At 40.7% G+C, this 13,053-nt stretch overlaps 1 protein-coding gene across 1 annotated transcript in view; it reads right to left on the reverse strand.

Moving 5' to 3' along the window:
• Positions 1 to 250: 250 nt before the first annotated feature.
• Positions 251 to 13,053, reverse strand: part of LOC309577376 (connector enhancer of kinase suppressor of ras 2-like) — a gene marked incomplete at both ends in the record, with an annotated part of 167,157 nt that continues 154,354 nt past the window's right edge. The window contains 5 exons of the mRNA XM_082289346.1: positions 251 to 466; positions 1,107 to 1,306; positions 1,619 to 2,126; positions 3,417 to 3,520; positions 4,277 to 4,347. Of these exons, the coding sequence (XP_082145472.1) occupies positions 251 to 466; positions 1,107 to 1,306; positions 1,619 to 2,126; positions 3,417 to 3,520; positions 4,277 to 4,347 (1,099 nt within the window). The remainder of the gene's footprint in view (positions 467 to 1,106; positions 1,307 to 1,618; positions 2,127 to 3,416; positions 3,521 to 4,276; positions 4,348 to 13,053) is intronic.

Genomic DNA, 13,053 nt, shown 5'->3' on the forward strand with positions numbered 1-13,053 from the left:
GTTTTCAGTTACACTTCTGCACCACTTCTTTCTAATGCAGAGCTTGATACGGACATTGGTTGATAATAGCAAACAAAAAGAATTCATAAAGAATATTATTGTCTTATCATGCAATGTAGTAGGCATCCTGTGGCACTATTCTCTTACCCAAGTATTTACAGTACTGCTGAGTACCTTAGCAATAAATACCCAGTGTTTTTCTGACTGCATCTTTCAGAGCACCCAGCAGCGACTCAGGCTGAGGCTCCTGTCACACGTGAGTCTCGATGAAGGAGTGTGTGTGTGTCAGCATTGGGGCTGAGCTTGCCAGTTCAGAGGCTCCATTTTGAGACTTCCCAGCAGCACTGTACTCACAAATGTCCAGGAAAAACTCATAGTTCTTTAATTTCCAATCTTTGAACTTCTTTGATGTTAAATTGGGATCATCCAGAAGACTGTTGATTACTGTGAGGTCCCCTTCCTTTGCCTGGCAAATTCCAGAAAGACAGAGGACACGTCAAAATGAAATTTTGTATTTCAGCACCTTATTTCTTCTTTCACTTTAAGTGCTGGGGAAACTACTATGGAAACTTTAATATTTACCTAAATTCAGGAACTATTACAGTATAAACTGTTTGACAGCTCAGTCTGTGGCATGTGCTACAACTTGCCTGCACAGAGTGACAAATAGTGTCTTCTTTTTCTTAAGTGGGAACATGTTTGCTTTCAAGGATTTTTAGTTTCTTTAAAACTTAGTTGTAAGGTACAAAAAAAGCATTAACAATAGAAAATGTAAAGAGATTAAGGACAAGGGGAAATGGCTTCACACTGCTGTAGGGCAGGGTTAGCTGGGATATCGGAGAGAAATTCTTCCTTGTGAGGGTGGGGAGGCCCTGGCACAGGGTGCCCAGAGAAGCTGTGGCTGCCCCTGGATCCCTGGAAGTGTCCAAGGCTGGGTTGGATGGGGCTTGGAGCAACCTGGGATAGTGGAAGGTGTCCCTGCCCACGGCAGGGGGTGGCATTGGATGGGCTTTAAGGTCTCTACAACCCAAACCCTTCTGTGATTCCACGATTATACTTTTCCTAGTTTATGTTCCTTACACACAAAATCAGTGATAAAGCCTTACTTTTAAAGTGCTCTTGAGAACTCGGATGTGGTGCAGCTTTTCATTGATCACTGGGTCATTACAGCGCTTCACGAAGGACTTGCGGAACTCCTGCTTGGTGGAGGGCCGCTGCTCTCCGAAAGCTGACAGACTGGCTTCTTCCAGAGTTCTGTAGAGCTCTTGCAGACCATCTGGGGTTTCTTCAATTTCTTTTATGTTTTCTGAAAGAAAAGAAAGAAACCTAACAACAAACCTGATCATTCAGATGAGGTCTCTAAAAGCAGCAATACTGCAACTTCAATACTATATTAACCTATTACTCAGTTCTCCAATGTTTGTTTTGATTGAAACGAGAACATTTGGATCATTCCAAAGCTCAATTTTTTAGTGCTCCATCCTGGCATTTCAAGTACAAACTTCTGTGTTTGCCAGCATCCAGCAGTTCAGCCACAAAATCCTTGCTGAGAATAGTGGCAGCACTGCTCTGGATTTTGATGGCAGTAAAGCAGATGAGAACATCTCCCAGAGCTTACCTTCTGCACAGAAACTATTATGCCTTCTAATAGGAACCTTCTCTTCCAGGTTGTCATCGGTGCCTTCGATGGACCTTACACGTCCCTTCCCCCGGACATCTCTGTTTCGGGGAAGGCTTTGGCTGCGTTGTTTCTGGGGCCGCCCATAGGAGCTGTGTCCCCTCGGACATTCCACCAGGGGAAAAGGCCCATCCTGCTCAAAATTGTGGCGCCTCTGGACGGGCAGTGTGGCTTGTCTCCGTTTGTCTGGGGACATTCCGGGCCGGCCACTCATGTACTCCGCCTCTGGAGGGACAGTCTGAAGGAAATGGAGCCCTGAACTGGTTAAGGGAGTCTCTATCAGGTCCTGCCACGAGCGCCGTTCTCGGTAGGGAAGTCTGCACCCCGAGGATTGGGTGCTGCCTGCTACATCCTGCCGGGAGTCCTCGGCAGAAGAGTGGGAATACGTGGATTCACTGGAAAAGTGTCGACCTTGTTTGGCTTCAGGGAATGGACTTGAAGAATTCACCTGGAAAGATACAAAAACATCTGCCCATAAGACAATGTTTTGAACAGACCCAAGAAAAAGACTGTAGTGTAAAGCATTCTATGGTATCTAGTAATCAGATGGACTTGATTTGTCATAACATGAACCACTGTAAACAGAAGAGAATTAGCAGCGACAACTTTTATACAAGTGCTGTTTTTACCACTCCCTATTCTTGTTTTGCACATTCTCTGCCCACGAGCAACTCCTGATGGAAAGAACAGTGTAACACTGGTGCAGGTTTCCTGAAGACCTGTGCAGCTTACACTCAGTCCAGCTGAGGACAGTGTAAGTCTCCAAAAGAAACCGTAATTGGATTTCTTTTCTTTTTTTAGGGGCCAAACAGAAAAAAAAACAAAAAACAAACCCAAACAACAAAAACTTCAGCACCCAGGAAGATTTTTGACTGGGGGACTGTTGAACTTGTGAAACAATTTGAATGAATTCTGCTGGGTCTGTGTACAAATTTAATTCAAAACAAAGAGAAAGGCAAAAATGTGGAAAAACAGAAAGGGAGGGGCTTAACCTGTATCCCAGTTGATAAAACAGCATCACATGGGTGAAAATCAGTCTGAACTTCACCCATGTGATGCTGTTGTCTCAGTCACTCTTTCTTTGGTTCTGGCTGTGTGAGGATCGTGTCATTCACGCTGAAGAAAAATCTGAAAGAAAAATAGAGAACAGTCCTATCTGTGCTTAGAATCATAGAATAATTATCATAATTGCCTGTGTTTTGTCTAATAGAAATGTTCTATTTGCAATACTGTCACTACTATGGTATTGTACACAGTCTTGTAAAAAAACCCTCTTTTCTAGAAAGATTTATTTTTCAAAAAAGAACAAAAACATGATTACTGTGTGAATGTGAGCTGATCTTAATCTCTAGCATCCAGTATCCAATATTCATAATTGAAAACCAATCTCAATTAATACAAACTATCCCATCTACCACATTCTTTTCATATTCTGCAGTGAAGGTAAAATACTCTGTTCCTATTAGGATGTGTAGTTTCACCAATCCTACAAAAAAAGGTCATATTTCCAGTCTGGTGACAGATCTGTGTCAGGACACATTTACCTCTCCTTCTTTTCTAACTGATTTGCTATGGAAAAATCCAAGTCTTGGCTCATGAGGAACAGCAGTAATTTCATTTTTACAATCACATCTGGCTTTGTTCCACTGCCTTTATGGTATTTAAATATCCCAGAACAAGGGAAGTGCAAGTCAAGGCCCTTTGGTGACCTACGGTCCGTGCAGTGTGTGTGACTCACTGAGGGTGTTCGGTGGTAGGTGTCACACAGCGTGGAGGAGCCCTCCTGCTTCAGGGTGAGGGAGCCATCGATGTCGTCCTGATCGCTTTCACTCCAGTAATCTGCTGACAAAGCATTCCACGTTTCACTCGGGTGCTTTTCCACAAGAAAGCAGATCCCACATTTTAACAACATCCTTCCATGGCGAGGTGAACGTTCCCCAGCCACCCACAGGGCTCGGCAGCCACTCAGGAACAGGCTGGTGGAAAGGTCTGGCACCTCAAACACACAGGGAGTGCAGGAACCTCTGAATGCTTTAGGGAGGTGTTACAGAAGGCAGCTTGGGCACCTGACTCCCTGTGCACGTAAAACCAACTTCTGGTCACAGACTTTCAAAGAGAAACCTCATTCCAGATGCCGAAGTAGAGCCAAGCCTGAACACTTAATTTAACTGGGCATAACAGGTTCTGCTGTGGGTGATGGGGAAGGGGCAAAGCTGGCACCTGAGCTCGGGACGTGCAAACAAATGTTGCTGAAGCTCACATTGCCCTGAAGTCTGTGATGTCTGCACTGGTTTTAGGGGAATGAGCATCCCTAGGGCTGGGATGTGGGAGATCACACCTCACCCTAAACCCCACATTCTCTTTATCACTATTTTAAAATATTTCTTAAAATTACTATTCAGGATTTTATTTTCTTTAGTGGTGGCACTAATAAATGTAGTTCTTCAAGGAAATGTATTCTTATCAAAATTGATATTTGAAAAGATATGGCCATATGTTGATAAAGAAGTCAGTTATGACCTCTCCAGCTTTGTTGAAATACTGAACAGATTTGTACTGTCTGCTCTCTTCTCCTAATTATAATCACTGAAGCATTACCTTCATCTGGGTGAATATCCTTGTCGTCAGGTGTGTAACCAATTGCTGCGAGACCCAAACGATTCATCCATCTAATAGAATGATAAAAATGAGGAAGAGAGGTATTTAAAGGGAATATCTCATGTAAATCTGAAGGCATACATATTCCTGTCATCTGGAAAAGTCAGAGACAATGCTTAGCACAAAACACCGTTCAGGCAGTTAAAGTGATTCAGATGTGTTGGGTGGCTGATAACTGGGAGTGAAGGATGTCCCAGTCCAGGGACACTGCACGTCTTCCTCTGGATGTTCATCTCATGCAGAATCAGCCCTTGGCATTTTATTCTGCTGCCTAGAAATCTGAGGAATTAGGACATCAATCCTCCTCAGGTCCTCTGGAAAGTGACACACACACACACACCCAAACACGCCCAGTTTAACAAAGAATAAATCAAAATTTGTAGAGAATGTCCAGCTCCATCCCCACGTTAAACACAATCAAACCCTCTCCAAGCTGCATGTGAAGACTGTGTGGGGAAGGCTTTCCAGAGACACAGTGTAAAGGAGCTTATCACATTTATTCTGATTGCTTCTTCTATTTATTTCAAGAACTTGGCTGAATTGCCAAAATACGAGGAAATAAAATACAATGATGATAATTATTGTATGAAAACCTGTATTGGGAAATAGGTTGAATTGAATTTGTATCCTAAGAAAGCTAAAACAGCCTGACAGTTTGGTTGTTTGCTCGTCTGGATTCACAATGCTGGTGATAATAACATTTCATCTTGTTGAGCTGTGAGATCAACACTGCTTTCCCTTGATTTGTTTAATACAAATTTTTGGGTTTCTAAAGCAAGACTTGGTAAATTGCAAGTACTTCAATATTTGCATGTCACATTGGATGTGCTGCTTTCTTTCTTTGTCCCCAGATTATTTAGTTTGATAGAAAATACGATTTTTTCCTTCATTAGGAAAATATTACCATTTATTTTGGGGAAAATACCTTTTGAGTTTTCTTTATGTAAGATACCTGGATGTTTATACAGTATATAATTGAAAAACTGGGGAAAGAAGGAAATTAACACACAGAGGGAAAAGTCACTTCTCAATGTTCAGCAAATGGAAAATCAAGAATTATCTTATTTGCATCAACAAGGAGACATAACTGAAGAAAAAAAGCCCTAATAGTGACATCTATAATGACTGGGATGTTTTTAACCATTCCCTCACTGGGTGACTGAATTCTTTATTATGCCATTAATTTCCCAGTATGTTGATATGAGAGTTTATCTGGAAGCAGCTCTTTTTTCCATTTTGAACATTTGCAATATCAAATTTGTTAATAATTATGTTCCTTGTTAACGGATATTATAATGGCAAAAACATCTTTCACAGGCCTCAAGTCAGACATTAGTGAACAGTACATGAAATATCAAAAGGACAGTTGTTTTGCAGATTAAAACAAGAAAACTATTCAGTATTATTCTTTCCCTCTTGTACTAGAAGAGAAAAAAAGCTTTTAAGGACATATGTGACTGTTATTGTCCAGGAGGGGGGTATGTGGGAGATGGTAGGCACAGCAAGGAGGCAGAAAATGAAGGAAGAGTGAACTCTCCACTAAAAATAGTGCACAGTTCAGCACATATTGATCTCCTGGTCTTAGCAGCTCCACAGCGGCTCGAGAAATGATCTTAATTTGTAATATTGGATACAGCACTGTCTCACTGCACAGCCTGCAGCAAATCCTTCTATGGATCTTATGACTTTCCTAAGTATCCAAAGGGGACAACGACATTTACTTCTTACAGGGAATTGTGAGAGGGCTTAATTTACTTGCAAAACTATGAAAATAAAGAATCGTACAATTGTATTGCTTTGCCTCAGTATTAAGCCAGAAGTGAGCAAATGAGATGAAAATGGAAATGATGATTAGTTTTCCCAAATATCAGCTGCAGGGTTAGGACTGCTTCCAGCCGTTGTTTGCATCAGCATGTCAATAACTCATCTTTATCATGAGGGAAGTACATTTAAAATGGATTAACAGATTTACAGAAGAGCTTTTGCACAGTGCTCACCAGCATTGTTTCCCTCAGCACATGGTGCCTCGATTGCCTGGCATTTGCTTCCCTTGCAAGGCAGATCCTTCATTGCAGGAATGGCAATGACATCAGTCCCTGCTCGTTATTAAGCATTTGTATTCACCAGTTCTTAATCAGTTGTTCCCGAATTTCTAAACTCATTAGCATTGGAGCAAAATAGTTCTAGTCATACTTTGCCATATGCCTTTGGCAATTAAGCAGGATGGCTCAGTGCCTTCAGCTGAGGTTCTGCTTAAGCACCAATGATAAATTAGGACTAATTACCATTTTCCAAGGTAAAACCAACTCAGCCATTTGTGTGGTCAGTGCATGGAAATTTGTATTGCCTTAAATTTCTTGCAAAATTTCTTTTGTTGCTCATTGTTAATTTGAAGGTGTCACATCTTGGAAGCAAATATAGACACCAGTTGAAGTGTTAGGATTAACCTTCCAGAGCACAGGGATGTTCTTAGGATACCCAGAGTATCAGCTTTACACATATGGCCTCAGTGGCCAAATCTGGAATTAGCCGAAGTTAATCTTCCTTCTCTAAGGCTGCTCAGGCTTTTCTCTTCCAAAGGCCAAGATCATCCCCAGCTATAGTTACAAGGGCTTTCTTACCTCATTTACCACAATTCAGAGTCAGCTCTTTGTCAAGCCAACATAAAGGGTTATCTGATGACATTCAGTGGCTTATCATGATACAATCTCTTCTGATAAAAGAACTAGAATCTCCATTTTAGGTTTTGTGTTTTTAAAAAAAGCATGAGTGAATGTTTTTGAGGTTAATCAGGAGGTATACAAGTGGTGAGATTACAGCTCATTTTCTTACAGTTAATTTTTTTTTTTCCCAAGGAAATGCAAACTCAGTTCAAAAGGAACCCTGCATAAACTTGATGAATTTCCTTGATGAGTAAACCACTTTCATTTTTCAGAAAACTGCAGTCAAGGTTATAAAAAGCTCTTTGTGGAGAGCTTGGAAACACAGGTGGTTGGTTCTGAACTCTGCCCTGAGGGCAAATATTGGGTTCCAGGTGGGCACTGGAAGCTCCTGCCAGAGCTGGACTCCCAAGGGATGGAGGATGAACATCCCCCTGAGGGACAGGCACTGCAGGGCTCCATGTGCTGCACCTGGCCAGCACAACCCCAGGAGCTGGATTGCTAAATTGGTTTCTAGAGCTGTGCCCCAACAGCTCTGGGACTTCCCCGTGGTCACAAGGACACCTGGGCTGCCCTGGCAGGTGCACCTTTGGGATTTCGCAGGCACATCCCTGTACCCCGACCCCGGGGCAGAAAGCTGGACTGCCTCCCCACAAATCCTGCCTTTTTACTTGGATAATTTCAACAACTCTTTCCTGTTGATAATTAAGCAACTCAACCAGCGTGTTTCACTGAGTCTGGGCCACCCATCAGAGCACAGGGTTTGCATTCTGGATGGAAATTGTGATGACATGGAGCAGCACTAAATATCCCACGGATCCTCTGCCACAACATTTTACCTCCAGTATTGTACAGATCCCCATAAGATGTAATCACAGTCTTACCACAGCACGTTGTAACAACCTACAGGGGACCAAGAAGTGGGTTAATTGTTTCTTGTTGCCTGTGCTCCAGTGAACCAAAGGCAGGGAAAGATGAGCCTCAAGTAAAGTCATTGAAATGCACAAGTAAGTTTTGTACTTTGTCTCAGTTAAATTCTAAATAAATCAGACTTGGCTTTAATTAATTCTGTTGGTTACAAACAGGCACTGTTGTCATTGCTTTGGGATAAAATAGAGCTGCCTGGTAGTATTTAAGTTAAATTTACTGAGATAATTCTGGTTATTACCTAGGGATTAGAGCCCGGGGCCTCTTCTGAGAGTCTGATTCCGTCCCAGGACTGAGCCGTGATGAGTGAAGGCACCAGGGCAGTGAGGAACTGAGGAGCTGTTGCAAGAGTCAAAGCCTGATACTGAAGAGTGAATCATGCCTGAAATGCCCCGAATTGTCAGGAGCTGGGAGTACATTCACTTACTGACACAACCACTGGGAAATATTAAAGCAGGCCAAACAACTGGGAAAAAATTGCACATTGCTGTGCTCTCCTAACACTGTATTAAAACCAAGAATATGCCATTCCTCAATGTACAAATACATAAATTTCTGTTTCCTGGCTGTTGTAGGCCTGAGCCAGTCCAAGGTCAGTGGGAGGTTCTGGGACTGAAGGCAATTAATTTGCACAGTGGCATCACACTCATCCCCTTGGGTGTTCCTTTCTACAGCCCAGGGTGAAAAAGAACAAACAAAAGAATAAAACACCTTGGACAATCTCAGTTGTCATAAATTTGAGAGAACTATTTTCTTTACCGTAGGAGAATGGAAACCAATGGCAAGAGGATAACCTTTTCTACTTCCTATAAAAAAGGGGGGAAAAGTTACAATTTTTAGGTTATAGTTAGAACTGTTCCATAAATCCATGGAGAACAGGTCGGGAAAAAGTGAGTTTTGTGGCTCAGAAAAGTTTTATTTGCTAATATCCTCACTTACTGCACATACGAGGTGGCTGATTATAGAAGAAACTATCTAATTCAAATAAAAATATAAATGAATTATATATCCTGAAAAGATGTAAATTCAAGAAAAGGCAATCCACTTTTCTCTCTGTTAAATGTTCCATTGAAAATTAAGTCTGTGAAATCCTGAGGCATTAACAGATAGAATAAATAACATATAAGTCCTAGAATAAAGAAAATAAATTTCCTGTCTTTCTTGCATCTTTTCATCATTAATTCTTGCCCTTGTTGGTCACCTCTGCTTTGTGTTAGGAATATTTCAGTGCAGAAATATATCTTAATTTTTGAGATTGCATCTATACTTGAGCTTATTTGGTCAAAAGGAAAAACTAGAACGAAAGTGGAAGCTAAATTTCACTTGAATCAAGTTATCTTCAAGTCCATTAAAACAGAGATTCTCTTGAACCATTTATTTCATACATAGAATTTATTCAGTACAGTTTATAATTAATTTCTGATAAAAAAGCTTTGTGTTATAATTTTTTATGTCAGTGGGATAATCAGATTCCAGAATTCACAGTAAAATTCTTTGCAATACAGAAGTAGATTTAAAAGTTGATTTTGTACTTGTTATGCTAACTTCTCTGACCAGTCTCTCGTACTGAACACCTGAAAAAACAATGCATTTCCCATCTGGGTTCCTAAGGTTCTTTATTTTCACTGTTTTCTATGATTATGCAGATAATATATTCATTTATAAGAATAAAAGTTTCTGCAATAGGAGTGGCTGTAATGATGCCTTGATTTTCCTCCACACAAAAGAAGCCCCAAACCTCCTCCCAGTGAAATTTAACACTGAGCAGATCCTTCCCCATGAGCTCATCTCTCCCAGTGTATCAGCCCTCAGCAGCCTCTGTTTCTGCTGTTTGATTTGTCACAGTTGCTGGGATTTGTTAAACAAAATCATTCATGGGATAAACTCTGAGTACTCTCTGATTTGATAATTTGACATGACTGTTGATCTTGTTTCATGCATTGTCTTCTTAGATTTGTCAGGCTGGAAAAATAGGAAAAAAGCCCGAGACAGCTTAAGAATTGACAAGTGAACCAATCTGTGCCCTCTTTACATGTGCATCTACTTCATGCACTTAATGGGATTTTTTAAAAGTTATTTTTAATATTTTTAACTTTTCTCTGTCAAACAAATGCACAATTATGCCTCTGCACACAGAAGTCTGGTTTGGTGTGGGTTTTTTTTGGTTGTTTTTTGTTTTCCCCAGTGGGTAATAGACAAAAGAAATTCCCTGCTTTTGTAGCAAATAAATTACCCTTCAGGTAACAGCACTTTACTGTACAAATATAGTCGTGTATCACAGAGAATAAATGCACACAATGACTGATAGGCTGCTTTTTGATAGAGAACCAATAAGAACCACTAAGGAAATCTACCAAAATAGTTACATAAACTCGCTCAACTGGAACTTCTCTTTCCTCACTTATTCAAACTTTTACTCCAGCTTTCACCAAACGATTGGCCCAAAAGAAAGCTCTGGAGAAAGAAAACATTCTCTACAAACAAGAGAACTGAGCTTAGCACAGCCTGAATTATGGGTGGGATTTAGGGGGGAATTTTTAAAGGAATGGGATGATTTACTTGTGAAATTACGTAATTCTGCTTCCACATAGTTTTTAAAAAATCAGCTCAAATAGGCCATATAATGCTGTTAAATGTCTGGCTATTTCATTATGATAAAATTTCTTGTTTCTATTACTTATTTCTATCACTAAATCTTCTGATTTGGCAGAGCTAACTCAGTATCTCCAGCATAACATCACAACATGGACTGTGACACTGCCTTCATCTCAGAGAGGTGCAGGGCTGAAATCACTAAATGTCATCTATGAAATGCAGCTGAACTGCTTGGCTCCCAGAAGAACTCTATCAATTCACACTGGCACTATTTACAGCAGAATTTGATTAAGTTAATTTCGTAATTGGAACTGGTGCTGAAAGCCAGTGCAGATCCTGCCTCCTGCACGAGGGATGAACTCCCCCCAGTGCTGATTTGGATGGGGTTGGATAATCACAGTTGTGCACTGCAAACTGCATCAGCCAGTGGGGCTCCAACTGAATGAGGGGGGAAATGGTCCAGAGTAAATCATTCAGAAATTGTAGAAAGGAGGAGCCGGGTGACTTGCCCAGAAAAGGAGGTTTGGAGTATTCCAGCTCAGTCCCAGGAATTCCTGGTGCAGTATTTTCCCCTGACAGGGCACACAGCTCCACTATCACCCTGTTCACTCCCATGAACATTGTGGTTTCACCCAGTCCTTGGGGCCTGCAGCTAATTCTGATCAGAAAATTGTTTTACTTGTGCTGCACTTAGGAGCTTTTATGTGAGAACAATAAATTAGAGGGCTGACGTGGCCTCGGGCACGAATTTGAAACAAGTTTATGGGAACATGAAGGGAGAAGGGAAAATGTGCTCTTTATGTTTATTTACAACACCATTGGGAACCTCCATTTCAGAGATTTCTGTTTGAAAAGCACCTTTCACATTCTTCAGAATTATCTCCTGGATTTTCATCAGGTAAGGGGCTGAGAGTAAGAGCTCTGTAACAATTTACTCAGCTCTATTTGATAAAGACATGCTAAATTAGGCCAGACAGATCTGACAGTCTCCTGCTCTCTTGTCCAGTTTAAGGGGGAAAATGTCTAATAGGGGCTCAGGGCTGAAATTTTATTTGCCAAGAGCTTTTCTTAGGTGTTACTTTATATAAAGTGAAGACAAAGTGCACTGAAACTGTAAAAGATGTGTTAATCCTGGCTCACCATCTGATTTGGCCAAGACCTGTCAAGGACACCAACATGCCCGAAATTAAAGGGAGAAAACTGAATTAACTTTAGTAATAAACAGCATGATTTAGGGAAAGTCTTGAGTAACTCACTTGGTTCTACTCCACACATAAAAGTAGGTAGGAGACACCATAAAATTTGCTTATAATCAATAGAGATTTAATTCAGAATACTTCAATTTTCAAACAGTTCTATTTTAAGAGAAATATTGTGCTATAATCTTTCATGTCTTGAAAAATACAGGAGTGACCCCTGTACAAATCAATCATCATTCTGTTTCAGCAACAACTATTCGTTATATTTTTTGAATGAACACAGAAGATTTATGGGAGTTATTAAAATTGCAAAGTTAACCCAACTATTCAAATCAAATGTGATCAAATTATTCAGCCTAAAATAGAAACTTTAAAAAATTTAATATTTGGAGTCCATGATGAGATTGTTAATGCACTGCACTGCAGACTTCAATGGCATATAAGTTTTAAATAAAGTAGATATTGTAAAACAACTGAATATTAAATTCAATGCTAATTAAAGCCATAAACAGGTTATGTGTGGTGTGGTAGGAGATGAAGCACTTCTGGGAAATAAGGCCTTTAACAAGCTTGGAGTACCAAGCTAGAGATGAGCTCATCAAGTTCATTATTAATTCATTTCTAAGAACACGGCTCTGCTCGTGTAAGACCTGACAAAACAGCACAAGCATGAATTTTGCAAACCCAAGTAACACAGCAGGCAAAACTCAGCCACAGCTGAGTGCCTCGGTCTGCTGCAGAATAATCCATCCCTACCCACTGGGGTCCAGCTCTTCCTTCAGCAATGCAGGGTTAAAGGCACATTAAAATATTCTGGAGTGGAAAAAAATTAATAAACGGTGAATCTGAGGTAAGGAACTCTAAAAAGAGCTGTTAAAACAAAAGCTGCTGGGGTAGGCAGTTGGAGAAAGGATAAAATTCCCCTCACAGTGAATGAAAAATGTTCCTTTCCATGCTAGGACTCCTTCATTTTCAGCACGAGGGATCCCCCTTCCATCAGCAGGGAAAATCCAGTTAAATTCTGTGCTGAAAACAGGAGTGGGAGATAACCCTATAAAGCACTTGCCCACATTACAGGGCTTTCCTCACATTACAGGGTTAGCAATTCGACGGGAAGAGAGAGATTTGTAAAATCAGTATTTTAAACACATTTTTCATCTATGAACCTTGCTTCATCCTTTCAAATTTCATACAGGATCTCTGGGAGAAGGAATTCCAGGAAGCCTGTAAAAGCTGCAGGGATGCCCAGGGATTTTACAGCAGTAGTAGAGTTATCCATCATTTGGGTGGGGAGTGAATTCCAATTGCTCTACAGGGACAGCATTGCTGAAGGGAA

The sequence above is a fragment of the Coloeus monedula genome (genome assembly GCF_965178545.1).
Source record: "Coloeus monedula genome assembly, chromosome: 12".
Classification (NCBI taxonomy): Eukaryota; Metazoa; Chordata; class Aves; order Passeriformes; family Corvidae; genus Coloeus; species Coloeus monedula.